This window comes from Porites lutea, chromosome 6, assembly GCF_958299795.1.
Source record: "Porites lutea chromosome 6, jaPorLute2.1, whole genome shotgun sequence".
NCBI lineage: Eukaryota > Metazoa > Cnidaria > Anthozoa > Scleractinia > Poritidae > Porites > Porites lutea.
Window position 1 is genome coordinate 3741665 of NC_133206.1, and position 19527 is coordinate 3761191.

The 19527-nt window shown below is 40.3% G+C and overlaps 1 protein-coding gene and 2 long non-coding RNA genes across 3 annotated transcripts; all 3 read left to right on the forward strand.

Moving 5' to 3' along the window:
- Positions 1-462: 462 nt before the first annotated feature.
- On the forward strand, positions 463-5574 carry LOC140940419 (uncharacterized). The gene is made up of 3 exons (XR_012166350.1): positions 463-526; positions 1705-1849; positions 5473-5574. It is a non-coding gene; the product is annotated as an uncharacterized lncRNA (long non-coding RNA).
- Positions 5575-10649: 5075 nt separating this feature from the next.
- Positions 10650-14473, forward strand: LOC140940418 (uncharacterized). Its single transcript, XR_012166349.1, has 3 exons — positions 10650-10803; positions 12940-13084; positions 14358-14473. It is a non-coding gene; the product is annotated as an uncharacterized lncRNA (long non-coding RNA).
- A 62-nt stretch (positions 14474-14535) lies between these two features.
- Positions 14536-17358, forward strand: LOC140940932 (pyroglutamylated RF-amide peptide receptor-like). Its single transcript, XM_073389891.1, has 3 exons — positions 14536-14628; positions 15870-16112; positions 16972-17358. The coding sequence occupies exons 1-3, from the start codon at positions 14536-14538 to the stop codon at positions 17356-17358; spliced, it is 723 nt and encodes a 240-aa protein (XP_073245992.1).
- The last annotated feature ends 2169 nt before the right edge of the window (positions 17359-19527 follow it).

Genomic DNA, 19527 nt, shown 5'->3' on the forward strand with positions numbered 1-19527 from the left:
ATTTTAATATCAATATCGAACGAGGGCTATTAACGAAGAGATTACGTCCATCAGAGAAGTTCACAGTCTCTTAAGAAAAATATATTCATCCTAAATCGGATTTTGAAGCTAATATAGCTGTTGCTTACAAAGCTTATTTCCAATCCAGGAAGAAAATACACAGAAAGCTAATGTTCATGGATTTTCTGAGCTTTCATTTACCCAAGCATAGCAATTGTTAAGTGACGGTATGACAGCTTCAATGATTATACGTCGAGCTCCCATGTGCCAAATCTAATGGAGATGAACAGAACCAATAGATTTTGCTCCCGTTGTTTTAAAAGTTCGACGTCTGTGAAACAGGCATGAAGTCTCTTCGACCAATCCCTATCGCGTAATTATACTCTCTTGACTGCCAAATTATCTTCTCTGTTATTAAACAAAATCCATGATTATTCTGCCCCCTATGTTATAACGACGGTACTTTCACGATATGCGCAAATGAAGATAAAATAAGCAATCAAAAAGCTATCATCTTGTATCTCAGGTATTTTTATATCTTTCCATGTTCGTCGTAGTTTAGTAGATTCATGTGTAGTTCAGTTTTATTTTCAGCGTTCATAAACGAACACACGACGCGTAACATCGAATATCACCTACTCAACTGCGTTTTCAGCGGCTGTGTTTTGTGTTATATTTTGACAGAAACTAAAATTCAACTTGTTGTCTCAGTGGTTTTAAATGACATATATATTTAGTTATAGACACTCAACAGCTGCGTACTAATAAACTTCTTTCTAACAGTGGATATGTTAACGCCTGAAGGTCCTACTAAAAAAATTATTACGATTATGATCCTTAAATTCTGTGTCAGGCGCGACATCCAATACGCAAAAGAAAAATACAGCCATAAATACACAAAATAACAAAATATAGTGGACGATTAAGAGGATGCACTTCAGTAAGTGGTGTCAAACGAGGGCTGATAAAACACAAGAAAACCTTTAAAAATTTTGCACAATTTGCATCACAATCCTTTTTTGTACATTTCTTTGCCGCCAGGTGTTACTGCACGACTTCAAATTCAGCAGAATTCGCCTAAATTTGAAAAGTAACTGAGTTGGTATGATTGCGATAAAGACTCAGAAATTGATATGAGGTGACTTTTTAAGCGTTGTTTTCCCCGCTATCGCAGTCGTGGTATCTTTAACTCCCTACTTGCATATTTGACACCTGGCTGGAAAAATCACTTCCGGCTCCCACCGCTCCCATAGTCATTGCTTAAAGTCCCTGATAGATTTAAAGAGACACAAAGGTATTTTTGTGCCCAGCACCTCTCTCCTCCGCAGAAGCTCCGCTGGGTATCCCTATAAAAATAGCAATGATCGAAAAAGTAGGAAGAGCGCCGGGGACGACGACGACGTGCCCCGCGCGCTCTCTTTTTCTTTCTCCACAGCCTCCCCACAACACAAAGAGGCCTCAGTGGAAGAGAGAGGCTCAGCACAGAAAAAGTGCGGTAAACTCAAACCAGATAGCCCTGGATACGTTTTAGTAAAAGCAGAGTAAATTCTTATGTTATCTTTGCCGTTTAAAATCTATCTGGCTGTTTTTCTGGTTTGGGTTTGAATTACGTTATTTAAGGTTCGCAAACAAAGTGACGCCATGACAGATACAATACCTTAATTTATTGTTGATGTTGTTGTTGTTATTATTATTTCCATCCAGATTAAGTGAAGAGGACTTGGATATCCTTCAAGATGTCCGATCCACCTCATGTTGCCATAACAATAGCAAACTCGATATTTATTATCACCTGCACTGTGGGAAACTGTCTCGTATGCGCCGTAGTGCTGAGAAATCGAGACATGAGGTACAGAAACCAATTCAAATTAGTCTATATTCATATAGCTATTTTTGGCTGAGTTCGACGTTCGATGGATTACAGTAAAAGCCTGCAACCAAAAACCTATTTTTTAAGAACCTGTTAGGCTAAAATTTGCCAGTTAGGCCCCCTCTATACAAGAACATGTTTACTCTAAAATTTAAAACAGAGGTTCCACTAAAAGCTCAAAGCATTTTTTTCTTCAGAAAATAAGAAAAACCTAACTAGCCATTTAGGCAAACTTGAGAATAAGCACAGTGGGTGATGCAGGTTCTTAGTTACGGATTTTACTGAAGTAAATTGCTGTGTAAAGTGCGTTCAAGAAATATTTCAGGGGAGAGTTGGATTTTTAAGCGAAGGTCGCTTATAAACTGTTTTTTTTTTTTTTTGCTGTGGTGGAGGTTGTGAGCTTGCCTTTGATTAAGCTCGAAATAACTATTTATTCGCCACATTTCGATGAAAAACTAAAATGGAACACGCTCCAACTAAAAACAGAAACGAGAGCGGCAAGAAAATAAATAGGTCTAATTTATTAGCAAAAAACAACTTTAACTCTCCATGTTCAGCACATTTTTTTGTACATTTCTGTACCACGCTTTATGGAGGACGTTAACAAGCGACGACAAAGTTTTCTTTCTGTTATAAACTTTCTGAACTTAAATATGGAGTTCTTGGGGTCATTCTACTCCACATTTGACATAGCAAGTTAGCTAGAAAAATCGGGATGAAGGCTGAAAAAACGCGAATTCTTATTTTAAGGTGGCTCCACTGGATTTTTTTGAGGGGATACCTCTCGAGTTTGAGCATCAACTACGTCGCCATGAGTAAAGATATGGGAAAAAGATTACCACAACTGTATTATATAAAGATGAAAATTTCTTATGATCTGGGTTTTATTGCAATCGGAGTCGCCATGGCAACGTAACAACGCCATTACGTTTTTTATTTATCTTTGTGTTTCTCTGAACCAAGAGTTTTTTTAAGAAATCACTTCAGGGAGTTTATACCTAGCCAATTATTGCAAAGTTTGAACAAATTCTATGAGAGCGTTTTCGAGATATTTTGAAACGAAGTTTCAAGCATTATAAAAACAGTGAAATAGCATGCTATCCAATGCTATCCACACAATTAGCTAATTCTTTAAGAAAATGATAAGCTTTGGAAACGCGGCTTCATCTCATAGTGGTTTGATTTCATTGAAAACTGCGTACAAGAAAAGAGGGGAATTGCTCCGGGCGATCGCTAGTAAGAAGAATTTTATTAACTTGCATTCAGCTGCTTTTGTTACAGTTTTTTCACGTAATTTGGTAAACGCCTACAAATTTCGCATTTTTCAAAAAACCGCCCGATAAATTTTTTTATAAATTTTGCAATTCCGAGATCAATCGTCTATAAATATACCCTGCAAGTCTTAAGAACATTGTAAACAGAGAAGGATTGGGCCTCAAATATAACCAATTTCCCCCCCCCATATTTTGTGTTTACAACGAGCGTCCTCATTATTCACTGGCATTGTTTCCAACAATGTTTTTTTCCATTGTTTTTGTGCCTCGGGTAATTTTCAACAATGGCTGGAGCGACGAAAATGCGAAAGGATTGGCTTCGGTCAGGAAAATCGCCATATTTTACACTGTTCTTTTCGTTTCAACTTAATTTTTTAAGTTTAGTTTAGCAAAACAACAACTCTGCACGTGCATCACTGCACGCTTGACGACGTGAAAATGCCTAATTTCACGTTCCATAGAGGACGTAAATACAAGAAAACGACTTTCTTTTTCTTTTCTCGAACTGCGATACGGTCTTTAGGATTCAACTCCAGAAAAAAGTGCCAACATTCGACGAATTGAACAAGATGGATATAATCGCTACAAAGTTTTCTGGTAACCGTCGCCGTCGTTGTTGCTTATAAGCTTTTATGAGACTTTTCTGATCTTTTCTGGAGCTAAGTTAAGCGCGAAATTTCTCAAGGTCCAAAGTGCACTTCCCAGAACTGGCAGTCTGCTGTGATTGGTCTTCGTTTTTTTTCCGCTCAAATCAGCAGACGTTAGTGGGGCAGGAACGCGTGACGAACCCCTAAGAACGTCTGCGTGGAAGGCTACTGCAGCGCGCGTCTCTCGGACATGAAGATCTGGGATATAATAGCGCTGCGCACAGAGGACGTCACAAAAACGTGACCCCCACCGACACTCAGACAAACATTGGCCATCTCTGCTAGAGGTCGCAAGAACGCTTTATGGAAGCGCACAGTTTGCGATCAGTTTTGCTCGCCGATTAAGCGTTTTTAGGAGCGTTCCAGTTTCGAAATTTGAGGAACGTCCAGGGAAATATAATTCGAGATTCGAATATGCGCAAGCTCGGGGAATTCGTCCACTACAAGACCAAACCTGTTTTAGAATTGCTTGGCGTTTGCGAAAAAACATCAAATGTTTCAGGGAGGTTTCGATGATAATTTTTCTGGATATCCTGAAAACTGACTCAGTGCGTCACGCCGGTGAGGTGTTGAAAACAATGAGAATATAATTCACAAAATGCCCAAGGTCGACGATTGAGTCTACCTCAAACCATGGGCAATGTTTGAAATCGCTTGAGATTTCTAAAGAAGCAGTTTATGTTTTTAGAAGAATTAAATCGGAGAATTCGTGAAAATGGAATAAATTTAACACTGTCATGTATCTACCTCTTTCAACACATTTCCCGGCTGCCTGATCACTGCCACAAAACACAGCATACTTCGCTTTCTTTCCGTATTTCTGTCATTTATTTAGTGGCTCAGACCACTTTTTCAGGGATCCTTGAATCCCTCTCACATTCTTCCCAGCTGCAACGCTTGTTGGAAACTATATCCCGATAAAAATACGCGAAAAAAACAATATTTTGACTCAACACTAGGTAAACGCGCATACAAAGCCTTTGAGTGAGAAGCAAAGTTTGCCTGAGTCATGCGGGGGGTCTTTTCAGACGTGGACTATTTTTAGAATCTGTGCGCAGCGCTATTGAAAACAGCGCAGCAATTGTTCACGATTCAGCAAGCCGCGGACAACGTTTGAGTGTATCTATACAAACACTTCACCTCCAAGGTAAGCCGCAGCCAGGATAAGCCCAGCCCAAAACTCCTCGGCCAGGATAAGCCGCGGCAAGACCTAGCCGTGGGTTGAATAAGCGGGTGTTTACACGAGAAAACTCGCCCCGGCGCGAGTTTCATACCAAAATGACTTTTTAATTTTGTATCGCGTTTACATGATTACTGCGTCATTTCCGTATCTCGCTATTTGAGGGTACACTTCATGTTGATAAAATACACGCGTACTGGAGAGAGATTCTCGCCCCGGTACAACAATCGAGGTGAAATCACGCTGGGGTGACATTTGGGCATGACATTTTGTGGTGGTATCATGTAACTAAATGTAGAGCCATGAGAGGGAACGGGAGTGAACTCGGTCCGGCGCGAAAGTCGCCCCGGTGTCATGTAAACACCCCATAAGCCGTGAACGTAAATTTTGTACCATTTATAACTGGGTGTTGGCGTCTTATGTTGCCCGCGGCCAGAGAAAGCTGCAGCTTATTTTATCGCCTATTAACGTCCTTATTGTGAACTGTACCTTATCCCGCAGGATTCCTTTCAACTATCAACTTGTAAACCTAGCAGCAGCGGATATCTCTTACGCGATATTTGCGGTACCCAATATCATTTTACGCCACCATGTTTACCATCCTGAGGGCCTCATATAGTAAATCAAAAACTACCAGCAATAAATGCTATTCCAAGATTAAGTAGATACGTCCGGACCCGTTCTAGTCCGGGAAAAGATCACCGGTGGGGTTGATTCGATATTTGCGGTACCCAATATCATTTTACGCCACCATGTTTACCATCCTGAGGGCCTTGCTGGCACATTATTATGTACAACGCTGACAGGAACGAACTTATCGTGGGTTGGTGGCCGTGCCTCCATGATCACTCTGCTTGTCATCGCCATTGAAAGGTACTTTGCAGTGGTTCACCCCCATGGAAACAAAGGAAAACTTACAAATCGCAAACTCAAGGTTTATGATATTCAAATATATCATTATGATTGTCATTGTCTCGTCAACGACCGCTAACTTTTTAATTCAATGTTATAATTCTGCACTATTCTGAACCTTTTAGCAGCGATAAATGATCCTGGAGCATGGTTTGAACTATGTTTTAGCCTTGTGGTATACTTGATGTACTCCGCAAGTCAGGGTATACGAGGAACTTTTAGTTACAATAAGGAGCCATTCATATAGTAAATCAAAAACTACCAGCAATAAATGCTATTCCAAGATTAAGTAGATACGTCCGGACCCGTTCTAGTCCGGGAAAAGATCACCGGTGGGGTTGATTCTCATCAGCGACCACCACCCGTAGCGACCATTTTTAAAATCACTGGAGCATTTCGTGTTCTCTATTGCGGGAGGTTCGAATGGAGGCTCGCACTCGGAAAACCAGTGTGACGAGGGAAAACATGATTGACTAGTTGGGAAGTTCAGGCTTAAGCAACTTCCAAGGCCTGCGCGATTTGGACAGAGTCTCCTTTTCTCCACAAGAAAACAAGGAAGGCTCTGCTTGCAGGTTGAGAAAAGGAGTCGATCCATAGGCAACACCCTGGGGTTCTTACAACTTTTTATTCGAGTAGGCTCCGCCCCGAGCTCCGATTAATACCTTAGCTCCTCTAATATCCTTCAAACTGAAGAAAAGATTATTCCTTCCGTTTAAATTCCATTGAAAAATAGCACTACTTTCGCATACAGTAAACAAGAACCGATGGCATCACTTTTCTAAAGTCCATGAGCAATATCTCACAGGAGAACGCGAACCCCAAGCATCACCTTCTTAGCCCCAGTTGCATGTCACTAAAATTAAAGTATTAATTAAGAGATCAGACCTGAATAAAAGAAAAAAAAAGTGGTTATAACCGGGCTACGTAACATGTCCGCAAGTGGCGACCAAAGAGCTCTGCCATTAATTTTACGAAGAAATATTACACAACACATGCACTGACACGGCTTCATTCGCCCTGGTAAGACATCGCGATCTACTTAACAATTATTCCACGAGTGCGCGTTGGATATAAAATGATAGATAGCCGAAGAGGCGCGTAGCGCCGAGTTGGCTATAATCATCTCATATCCAACAAGCGCGAGTGGAATCATTGTTTTATTAAAAACGCGCACAAAATATCGAGAATTCTTCCCGACTTTATTTGTAAAACAACCGATTTTCAGATTGTTTTTAATTTTTAGCAGACGCGTACAGTTACCATATTTCGAGAGCATGGTATAATGGCTCATATACCATTATGGCTAAGCCAATCAGAGCCCTCGATTGCATTATCCAATGTTTCAGTTTTTAATAAAAGTGACTACACCATGAAACAAAACCTTGCTACAAAATTATCACATTGTAACGGCTAATCAGACCTAACCATTGTACACACTTGTTTTAGGTTATTATTCCCGGTATTTGGATCATCGCTTTTATTTATAGACTCCCATCTGCGAAGAAAACTTATGTTGCCACTTCCCATCGCTGTGTTCCCTCATTGCCTACAGAGACTAAAGAGTCCATTGATATTGCTTTTTGTGTCCTTAAGTTCATTCTCATAGCAGTGTTGGTTGTGCTATACGCCCGAGTTGTGTATGCCTTGTGGTTCAAGCGAAGTGGTAATGCAGTCACACATCACCAACAGGTACTAAGCTTTCTAGACTTTCTATAGGCTGCGAAACGCTCTCAATGGAGAGGACCCCGAGAAGTGTGACGTTACGTTATATGGTAGCAAACTTTCTGGATCACAGCAATAGGGAGCTTAAGGAACGACGACGGCGCAGTGAGAACGGCAAAAAAAACAATAGCTTTATATTAGCAAAACCGAACAACACCCTTTTTTATACATTTCTTAACAGTCGTTGCACGACTGAATGAAACGAATGAAACATTAAATTTGTACGGTTTAGGTGTTTACACGAGTTCGCGTAAAATTGGAACCGTACGAGTCAAAAATTTTGACCTATTTCTGATCAGGTAAAAAAACTTGCACGGTTGCGCGGGTCTCGTGTAAACAAAAGGCGAATCCGTGAAAGTTTTCTCCCTCTCAAAAATTTGTCCGTATCCATGTAAACGGGGTCTTACCTTTATCGGTAACACTCAGAAGTTAATGGTCTGTAAGAAGAAAAGATTAAACAACATAAACGTTTTTTTAAATATTTTAAATATTTATCTGGATATATTCTCAAAATTATCTGATATGAGCAATATTGCAAGCTTGGGTGCCTGTTCTAATGTATCATTGTTTTGTACACAGGCTGTGCTGAGGTTGCGGAAGCGAGTCACCTTGATGGTTGTCTATGTCAGCGCCTTTTTTGCAATTTCTTGGGGAGGAGACACTGTGCTGCACATTTTGGAGGATAGCTCCTTTAAGCTGAGTCCTTTAGCAATTCCTATTGCGCACGTAATGGTTATGTTCAATGCTGCAGTCAATCCTTTTGCTTACGCCCTGATAAACGAAAGATTCCGGCAGAAGATGAAAGAAATGTTCGGCAGTGGCTCACGTTCGTTGGCAGCCAAGACTTTTGTTACTTCCGAGCGTAAGCCACAGGGAATCGAGATGGCAAACATGTTGGTGAAGCAGAATAATGATCACCCGCAGTAACTGGACTTTGCTGTTGCGTTTACACTTCTTTTCGTAATATATATGGTTTTTTTAAACCTCTTCCTCACACAGGGCCTCCCTCTTTGAATCTGGAAGGGGCGCGCCTTCCCATTTTCTAAGGGGAAAGCCCTGTGCACAAATTAAAGAAAGAGGGAGACAGGATAGAGATAGGTTTAAGGTAGAGGGAGACACCTTTATATATAGACATAGACATTAGATATAATAATACACACAAAGAGCTTAGGAATCGTAACTCGTTGGTACGCTCTCGTGAAAATCAATCGGTCAAAAATTTATACAAAAGAAATATAAGTTAAAAGGGATAACTTGAAATATATACAAATGCAGGAATCATCATTTACACATAAAAAATTACAATAACAATAATACATTGAGCAAAAATGCCTAAAGATATATAAAGTACAACGGTAATTAAAAATTTTCATGAATAAAACATTATAGGGTAAACTGGTTGAGCCCAATTTTCTCAGATATCAATCAGAAGCGCGAGTTTGAGAAAAATTGTTACACTGTTGCTAGAACAGTCGGAAATTAGAAGCCGCTGCCGAAAGTAAGAATACTGATTCTCGCCTTTGAGTGTCTAGTAAGATCTGACCAGTGCATGCAGCCGTATAGTACGCTCCATATAAGAGAATCCAAATTCAGGATCCGGGAAATTTGTGATTGTGGAATCAGAAATCCTGACCTCTGGAATCAGGAATCCCTCTAACAATTGCAATCTGGAATTTAAGCTCTAGTGACAAAGAGTCTAGAATCTGGAACTTAAAATCCGGAATACTCATCGTGAAATCCCTCCCGATTCTGAATCCAACACGAATTCCGGTACAAAGGACGAGTAAAGTTGTTGTTGTACGATTATCGCAATGAACCGGTTTTGCATAAAAGAGAGTTTTTGCAGTAAAAATGTGATTAAACGTCCATTTTCACCTAAAGGGATTGTCGAGATCCAACAGTACACTAAAAAATAAAAATATATCCAATACTTTAATAATACAAGTGGGAAAAGCCTGCCCTTAATCAACAGGTCAAACACATCAATCTGACGCTTTTTCTATAGACGAGTGCACGCGCATCTATTAATTTTGTTAACTTTAAATTTATGTAGTGTACTGTTTTCCAACGCAATGTAATGTATACTGTACATTGTAACAGGCACGTTTTATCAGCTGTAAACTTTCATATCCGTCACACTGACGATGACTGATGTACCTTCGAAACAGTTGAGAGTTGCCCTGCCAACAAACGTCGTTTCTATCTCGTTCATTCTTGTAAATTAATAAAACGTATAACAAGGGAAAAGAAGCTTTAATACCAAATGATCGCGTCCGTTTCTACAATTTCAGGTGAACTTGGTGGTAATATGGGCTTGCTTCTCGGCTGCAGTGCACTGACTATCTGCGAGGTTCTTCGAATTTTTGTCGGAATCAATTAAGTCCCAAACAAGGCGCCTTAATAATGAACAGAATAGTGTTACTTCGAGCGAGTTTTGACTCAAGTTGTCAACAAAACGTTTCGAAGTGTAGATCTATAGAGATTAAAAATATAGACAAAACATATTCTTTCACGTAATCACAAGAATATCATGTTTTATCCTTCGTCCTATTTAATATAACGCAAGACGAAGGACGACCTATCACGACTTCGTCGCTCGCTTGTCCGCTTCGCGGCTTAAAAAGCTCGCTCCGCTCGCTAAGAAACACGTGATGTCGACTTGTAGCAAGTCAAGTTTTATCCCAGCGATTGTTAAATTATCACGCCTTGACTAGTTTTCAACAGGCCACAGGTAGCAAAAGTTTTCGGTCTTTGTTTCAGGTGTAAAAAGTCAAGGTTTCGCTTGGCATAGTTATGTTCAAGGACACAGCCAACTGCAATACCGTTATCATACAAAAAAGCAAAAAACAAAAAGCCAGACCCTTCAGAACCTCTGATTTTATTGGACCTCTAGCCGTCACAGATCTTTCGCAATTCGTGCCAGGTTCAATTATTTATATTGTCAACTTTTTTTGTTCATTGTTTTCCCAACCAATCCCGTGAGGTCTTCCGCAGTGCTATAAGGTCGCTGAAATAGAAATATTCATCAGCCACGCATATTATTTTTTGGTGTTTACATAATTCTATTATAAACCCTTTCTATACAGTGAGGTATAATGCTTCATTTTAACATCAGTTGCTAATTTGAGAGAAGTTAAATTGGCCAACGCGAAGACGTTGTCTTCTTTCTCCTTTCGTCAGACCAGATCCCTGAAAAAAGTGAGTGAGCGTGCCTAATTTTTTTCCTATTTATCATGTATCAAGTCTCTTTTTTTTATTATTTTTCAATGACAACGTTATTGTAATTAGGTGTAATCTACGAATTTAAGTGAAACTGCATATTTACTTACACAGAGCTAAAATTTGCGTTTGCTCAAGTTACCTTCGAAAATACTGCAACCCCGCAAAGGCAAATTTGCAGGAAACTTAAAGAAGACATTACGTCCATCAGAGAAGTTCTCTCTAGCTGGTAAGAAAAAGGTATTGTTAAATCGGATATAGAGGATATTTCTATAACTGTTGCTTACAAAGCTAATTTCAAATCTAGGGGAAAAGTACATAGAAAACTAATTTTCAACGAATTTCTAAGTTTTTAGTCACCCTAAATGACAAAAATTGTTATTCACTATCAAGTAATTAATTGTTCTTGACTAATCTCAAAATGCCCATTAAGTAAGAAGCCGTTCTGCCCTCCATGTCATAAGGACAGCAATTTCATGTGAAGACAAAATCAGCAATCACAAAGCTATCATCTGGTATCTCAGGTATTATAATTCAGTCTTTCTATATGCTTCGTAGCTTAGTAGATTCGTGTGTTGTTAGATTTGTTTTTGGCGTCATAAAAGGAACACGCAACACACGACACAATATCGAATTCCACCTGCTCAACCCGCGCTCTCAAAGACTGTGTTCATGATGGTGTATTTTTAAACTGAAGAAACGAAAATTTAACTTGTGATCTCACTGCTCTCGGATAACATGGATTTTTAGGTGTGAATGAAAGAAAAACTTTATTTATTGAATTCTAAAAGTGGGTATGTTAACGTAAAGGTCCTACTTAGACAATTATTCTCAATAATCTTTAGAAAAAAGGCAAAAATGGTTTCCCCTCGCCGATTAGCCTGTGTAGCAAGCCAGTTCTCGTTTCCGATTGCCCTTTGTTGGAATCACCTGTGTTTACTGCAAACATCAAAAGTGCACCTGTCCTTCTAACCTCACTGGCACTGATTTTATAAGGTCGGGATACAAGGATTGAAAAAGGGAGTTATAAATAGTCTCAGCTTCTCATACGTACACTTTAAGTCCCTTTCTATGCAGGCTTTCTATGCAGAGTTTAGCTTGTCCGCCCTCTGTACAGGGGCCGATCTAGGGGGAGGGTGCAGGGGGTTCGCCCCCCTTCCCCCGAGATGGCCTGCGGCTTTCTAATATAACTAGTATTCTGTATTAAAATTTGTTTACGTCACCAGTTAGTTACGCCATTCCTTAGCGGTGCACTCCTTCCTAAGAAAAATCCTGGATCCGCCCCTGCTTTTCGGGTGACTAAAATATCGCCAAACTAAGACCTAAATTGACCTAGACAGGTTACAATACTAAAAACTGCGCAAAATGGTAAAATCTGTAGAATCTGTAGAATCGTTTAATAAGTTCCCATACAACTGTACGAGAGTCCTTAAAATTCGTGCAACCGTAGCGTCAAGTAGTAGCTTCCAAGGACCACTCAAGACACCAGGAAAAATGAGCATAGTTAAGATTTGAGGAAACAAATAGCCCTGTAATCCAATCGGTTTTCTGGGCCTACACTCGCTTCTTTAAAGCACAGTCCTTTTTTGCCTAACACAGAAACTACTTTTAAGCTTAACCCAGATATCCTTAAAAGTTTTAGTAAAACTAGTATTCCATTTCCGAGTTCCAATAACTCTCACTTTGAAAACGAGGCCGAATATAAGGGCAAAACTTTTCTTGTGAAAATGAGTTTTATCATGAGAAAAAAAATGTATTAATACAAAAGATTGAAAAAAACTAGCAATACAAAAGTTTGTAAAGACACTTAACAATACCCAGACCACGACACAAAAGTGAACCAACAATGGTTTCCACAACACTAAGAAGTACCCAAGTTTTCACATCAATCGCTTCGCACTTAGCCTCACTTTGAAACAGAGGGTTACGGCAGCGGAAATAGCCTGTTAGTGTCTTAATTCTTATCTTTGCTGTTTTAAATATATCAATTGCTTTTCGTTGGATTAAATTATTTAAGGTAATTAATCAATTAAGGTTGGCAAACAAAATGATTCTATGACAGATATATATATACAATTAGTTTGTTGTTATTGTCTTTGTTGTATTTCCATCCAGATTACATGAACACGACTTGGATATCCTTCAAGATGTCCGATCCACCTCATGTCGCCATAACAATAGCAAACTCCATATTAATTGTCACTTGCATCTTGGGAAACTGTTTCGTTTGTGTCGTATTGCTGAGAAATAGAGACATGAGGTACACTAAACAATTCTACAATAATGGAATTACGCTTCAACAAAAACAGGAAGCGATTATGATGTCGAGGTCGATGAATAAATTAGGCTTCCGTAAAACATCTATTAAGCCCCCCTCTCAAATAAGCCCCCCTCCTCCTGCTCCTCACTCTAATAAGCCCTCCTTTTTCAGGTGAAGAAAGTTAGTAAGCCCCCTCTCCTCCCCTCCCCCTTATTATTATTCACTGATAAATGATAGATCGTATTAATCAATCACGACTGTCAGAAGTGTATTGCGACTGTAAAACTTTGTGTGGACTGATCCAGGATAGTTTATTCGCCAACTGGAAGTTGTTTTTGATCCTCAGCTGTGTGATCTCCAACTTCTTGTACTTGAGATTTTCCACTTTGCATTCTTGCTCTTTGTGGAGAATTCACACCATCTTCTATGCTAAATTGAATATAAATATGCCCTCTCCCAAATAAGCCCCCAATCTCTCTAGAGCCCCCCTCCGGGAGGAGGGATCTAGAGAGATTGGGAAGGGCCCTCCCCTCCCCACCCTCAAGTGTGTCTGAAATGAATAAGCTCTTCGGGGGGGGGGGGGGGGGGCTTAATAGAGGATTTAAGGTATGTTCACGCTATACAGGATAGCTTTTAGCTTTGTTCACACTTCCTACCGACATGACAAGCTAGGCGTTATAGTATGAGCAGCAACGGAGTAGAACTGGAACAAGTCATTCACACACACTCGAACAGTTGGCCGAGAGGGATTGGTGAGCCTAAATCCTGGTCCTCACTACTGAATAGTTACTTCCGTCTCAGCCGATTCCAGTCCTAGCTCCTATTTATTCACTGCTGCTACGGTCCGAATACCCTTCACAATACACCAATGTGTGGCACAGAACATATCCGATATGTGACTCTACACTTTAGAGATCGGCGCAGTTACACTACGTTACAGAAATCGCGCCGAAATCATCATTCAGTATTTGTGAACAGAAGCCCCCTCCGGTATAGCCTAAGAAATCCCTATGATCTTAAAAGATCCGAGGACGCCGACTGCGGCAGAAACGTCGCTTAAAAAGTGAATTTGCGTTCCTTCAGTTTTCATCGAGATTATTCCAACTTACGTACTTTGTCAAATTGGAGAGCTCGCTTGCATTTGACAAAGTAAGTGAGCTCTAACAATTGCTATGAAAATTGAAAGAACTGGAATTCAAATTTTAAGCGAAGTTTTCTTCGCCGTCGCCGTCCGACTAAGTTTCCTATTGCCAATTGTGCACCTAATCCGCAGGATTCCTTTCAACTATCTACTTGTAAACCTAGCAGCAGCGGATATCTCTTACGCGATATTTGCGGTACCCAATATCATTTTAAGCCACCATGCTTACCATCCTGAGGGCCTTTCTGGTACATTATTGTGTACAACGTTAACAGGAGGGAACTTATCGTGGATTGGTGGCCGTGCCTCCATGATCACTCTGCTTGTCATCGCCATTGAAAGGTACTTTGCAGTGGTTCATCCCCATGGAAACAAAAGAAAATTAACAAATCGCAAACTCAAGGTTTGTGATATCCAAGTATAAATCATTTTTTAAGCACCGCGCATTTTTTTCCTGCGAACGACAGAGAGGGTTACGTGACCTACCTTTTGCCGTTTGCCGGCCACCGTTTCAACGCTAGGAGGACATTTTTCCCGTTTGGATTAACGCGAAAACTTGAGTATTTGCAGCGCTATTGTACCGACTAAATTACTTTGGGTCGTCAATTGCGGCAGGTTCGACTGTATGATTAAAATTATGACTATGACTGCGACTGCGACTACGATTATGATTATGATGTCGATCTTAATTACGAGTACGATTGCGATTACGATTACTAGTATTACGGTTACTGTTACTATTATGGTCATGATTACGGTTACGACAACGACAACGACAACGAAAAAATGGGAGTCGGAAGAAACAGAACAATTCCATTTTCTTCTGACTCCGCTTACTGCCCGGTCGTTTACGATCAAGTGAAAACGTAACAAGATTGTCGGAGTCAGAAGCAGACGCGGAAGAATACACCAATCACAATGCTCATTCCCACACTTTGTGATTGGTTTAGTTCTTCCATTCCTACTTGCGACTTCGATCGTGAGCGACGGAGTCCACTCTATATTCGCAAAATATACCCCGGCCTTTCGGGTGGAACCTCCTTGTTTAGGCTGTTAGATAGAGTACTAGCCTGACTTTTATGCCATTGGAATTGAAGTATTAAGAGAACTGAAAAATCCTGAGAAATATGGTTATGACTGGGGTCCGTAATATGTCCGTTCTCAGCGACCGCAGAGCTCTGCCATTAAATTCATGAAGAAAAATCACACACCACCACCCTGTGAGCAGAGCCTCTTCATTTTTGTCCTTTACCTGAACTGCATCAAGCATTTGAGGTTGCCGAAGCCCGAACTTCTGTACTAGTCAATCTTGTTTTCTTTTTTCAAACTGGTTTTCCGAGTGCGAACATCAATTTATTGACAATAAACCTATGGTAATAACTGAGCCCGTCGCATTAAGCGCACGGCTATTATGTATCACAGTATCAAACAGCATCTTGCCCAACACTTAGGATCTTAGTCGATTCATGCAGAGTCTTTCTCGGGTACGCAGGGGTCACACAGCACAATCACTGACACGGCTTCATTAAAACTGATAAGACAGCGCTTACAAGACTAAAACTACATCATGAAACGAAACCCAGCTACAAAATGATCACCTTGTGACAGCTAATCAGACCTAACCATTGTACATACTTTTTTTAGGTTATTATTCCCGGAATTTGGATCATAGCAATTATTTATAGAATACCATCCGCGAAGCAAACTTTTGTTGCCACTTCCCACTCATGTGTTTCCTCATTGCCAACGGAGACGAAAAAGGCCACTGGTATTGCTTTTCGTGTTTTGAAGTTTTTTCTCATAGCACTGTTGGTCGTGCTATACGCCAGAGTTGTGTATGCCTTGTGGTTCAAGCCAAGTGATGATGTACTCAAACATCAGCAACAGGTACTAGCCTTGTTATAGCCTGAAAGTACGCTCTCAACATGATCGAGCCGAGGCAAAGGGTCTCGCGCGACTGGGCGAGCGGCGGGCGAAGCCTTAATCGTTCGAGCGTTAGATTTGTTCCTCGCTCGATTTTTAAATGGAGAGCTTTCTTGCAGGCTAGCCTTGTAAAAAGAAGTAAAAAATGATCATCATTCTTTATTGTGGATGTGTTATTAATATTTAGCAACGTATCGAAAAGCAGCTAGAAAAAAAAGAATAAACGGGAGATAATTATCACCACACAAAAATATAATGCTTGTGTCAATGGCAATTCCCCAAGAGCGTCGGCTTTAACTCTACTGAATTCGTACCTAATTCTCTCCTTCTCTTTCATAGTTAGCTTGATAATTCTTTTACAAGTTTAAAAGCGATCATTAAAAGAAGAATGTATACTAACAGGGAATACTTCTCCCCAGTAGGTTTCATTACTATATTGTAATATGGGTCAAACTCCTTAAAGTTAGAGGTCTTTAGGCTAAGCCAGATTTAAAGTTCAAAGGACATAAACGTTACTTAAAATTTGATTTAACTGTGTATATTCTCTCAGTGTGGGAGAAGAACAATATTTGGGAGCTTAAGCAAGGAAGTTTTTGAGCAACGCACGTCAACTATACCTTTACGCGACTAATATTGTATTACTTAGTGTCTTAAGTCATAAAGAAAGAGAAGACTTGCCTTAAAATTAGGGCAAAACCACTGCCCGAGAATGCAAAAAAGTCTCAGTTTCGGTTGGCATTCGTCGCTTAAAAACGTCTTTGCTCACTCCTCCCTATTGCAAGCTTGGGGTGCCTGTTCTAATGTGTCATTGTTTTGTACACAGACTGTATTGAGGTTTCGGAAGCGAGTCACCTTGATGGTTGTCTCTGTCAGCGCCATATTTGTAATTTCTTGGGGAGGAGACACTGTGCTGCACATTTTGGAGGATCGCTCCTTTAAGTTGAGTCCTTTAGCAATTCCTATTGCGCACGTAGTGATTATGTTCAACGCTGCTGTTAATCCTTTTGCTTACGCTTTGATAAACGAACGATTCAGGCAGAAGATGAAAGAAATGATGTGCAGTGGTTCACGTTCGTTGGCAACAAAGAATTTCGTTACTTCCGCGCGTGCGCTACATGAAATTCAGAGAGCAAGCATACCCGCGGTGACGCTGGAAGAGCAGATGAGTAAAGGTGATGTTACACGAGACGAATCGCAACAGCGATTTTAAGCGCAACACAGGGTTGCAACATTGTTACGGCATTGATTGGAATAGTTGCAACATTTTTCCAGCATTGCAACGCTGCTGTGTTGCGCTAAAGCTCGTCGTTAAGAATCATACCGTGTAACATCACCTTAAAAGGTTATAAACAATTTCCTGGAATTAAGAGCACCCGAAGTTATTGGATTTGCTGTAGAAGTTCCCCTCCTTTTTGTAATTTATTCATTCTTCAATCTTTTCTTCATACTGGGCTTTCTCCTTGGAATCTGGAAGGGGCCAGCGCGCCTTGCAAAGGTTAAGTTTTGATTTAAGATAAAGGGAGAAACCTTTCATGAATAAAATCATGACGTAAGCATGGCTTGATCAACGTCTTTGAAAGCGTTTAAATTTGAGCAGCTTATGAGACGATTGAGCTAAAAATTTACATTCATTAACAGATTGATTGAAAATTGCCAGCATTGTCTTCTATTTAAATACAACAACAGCAACAACAACAACAATTTATTAAGGTATTGCCATTTACATATATGGCATTATACCTACTCTCTAAGGGACCGGTCATTATTTATCGCCTGGGGGGGGGGGGGGGGTCGGAGGATTTTGGGCTAAACACGATGAAATTTAGCCGATCCCCCCTTTAAATGTTATTTTATTGAAGTGATCCCCCCTCATAACTATATATAACTTTCGTGATCCCCCCCCCCCCATGTCTTTGTACCCATATTCACCTTTCGACGTGTATATTTAGTGTTTTAAACGTTCATATACAGGTAGTATTTCTAACTATGATGTACTTACAGCATAATAAAGCCGTTATCGCGCAGTCTTTTTTTAAAAGTATCTCTTGATCCGTGTCTTTTTCAAGTCTGGATCCAGACATCTGAATTCAGTTGACATACAAGCAATCTTGCTTAAAACTGCAAAGTGCTTGAAACTGCAATCAGTGCTTGAAACTGCAAAGTTACTTTTTTTAGAGTGCCAAATAGCAGTCCGCCAAGTCCCTATCAGCAGGTCATATTTAGCGACAATTTTCAGAGGACCACACTCTAAAGTCATTTGCAGGCGATGAGTTGGCCTATTTAGAAGAAGCACATAGGCGAATCACTACACTGCACGAGGAACTTCAGTCCGCATCCAACAAGTTGACAACAGCGCATATTAACCTGTCAAAGAAGTTTCCTTTGTGCGCGAGAAAATCAACAATGTCAAGAAGAAAGAAGGAAAATAAGAGGAAGGTCCGAAAAACCAAGGACAAGCGACTCAAGCAGAGGGCACGTCATCTCTTAGGAAACTTGACCTCAATCGAGGTCGCGGGGCAAATTTTCGGTTCAATCGAAGAGAATGATAGAGTTACTCCTGTAGATAGCATCAATGCTGACTTTGCTAAGAAACTAATTAACAAGGCGTTTGCATCTAGACCCTTTGCTATGGCTACTAGAAAAGGGTATTTTTAGCACGACCCTAGCAAAAAATCTAGAGCAAGTAGCGGCCATTTTAAGGGCACAAAGTCCAGGGTCAACCTGCCGAAGGGGACTAAATGTTGCTGTTGAATCGGATGACGAGGCTCAAGAGGCAAATGAAGTTGTTGAATGGGATGATGAGGCTCAAGATGAGGCAGATGAAGCAGTTGAATCGAATTTAGTATAGAGCTGACACAGGACGCCCATTCCTGGAGAGGCGATAAATGGTTTATGTTTAAACAAACACGCTTTTTACAATGTTTCAGTTATCAGAAGTTTATATAGTTCACAATTTAGAATTCACCTGTCATGTTTAAAGATGAGTTTTAGCTAAGTCATGAGCATGTTATAAAAGGAAAAATATAAAAGCGTTAAAACAAAGCTTTCTCGATATAAATTGAAATGCACACATTCGCCAGTGTGACAGACTTCCGTTTTTTAAATAAAGTTGTGTTAGAACAAATTGAGATTGCAAATGCTATCATCTCCCAGCAGAATGGGTACATTTATGTTGTATGCTTTCAAACTGGCATTGTTCAAGCAGATTTGAGTGGTCCCCCCTCTGAATCCTTCCAAAATTTTCAGTGACCCCCCGCCCCTTTTGGGGCTCTCAGTTACGACTGATCCCCCCCTCTGTTCTCCTAAAAATCAAGTGATCCCCCCAAAATCCTCCGACCCCCCCCCCCCCCCCCCCCAGGTGATAAATAATGACCGGTCC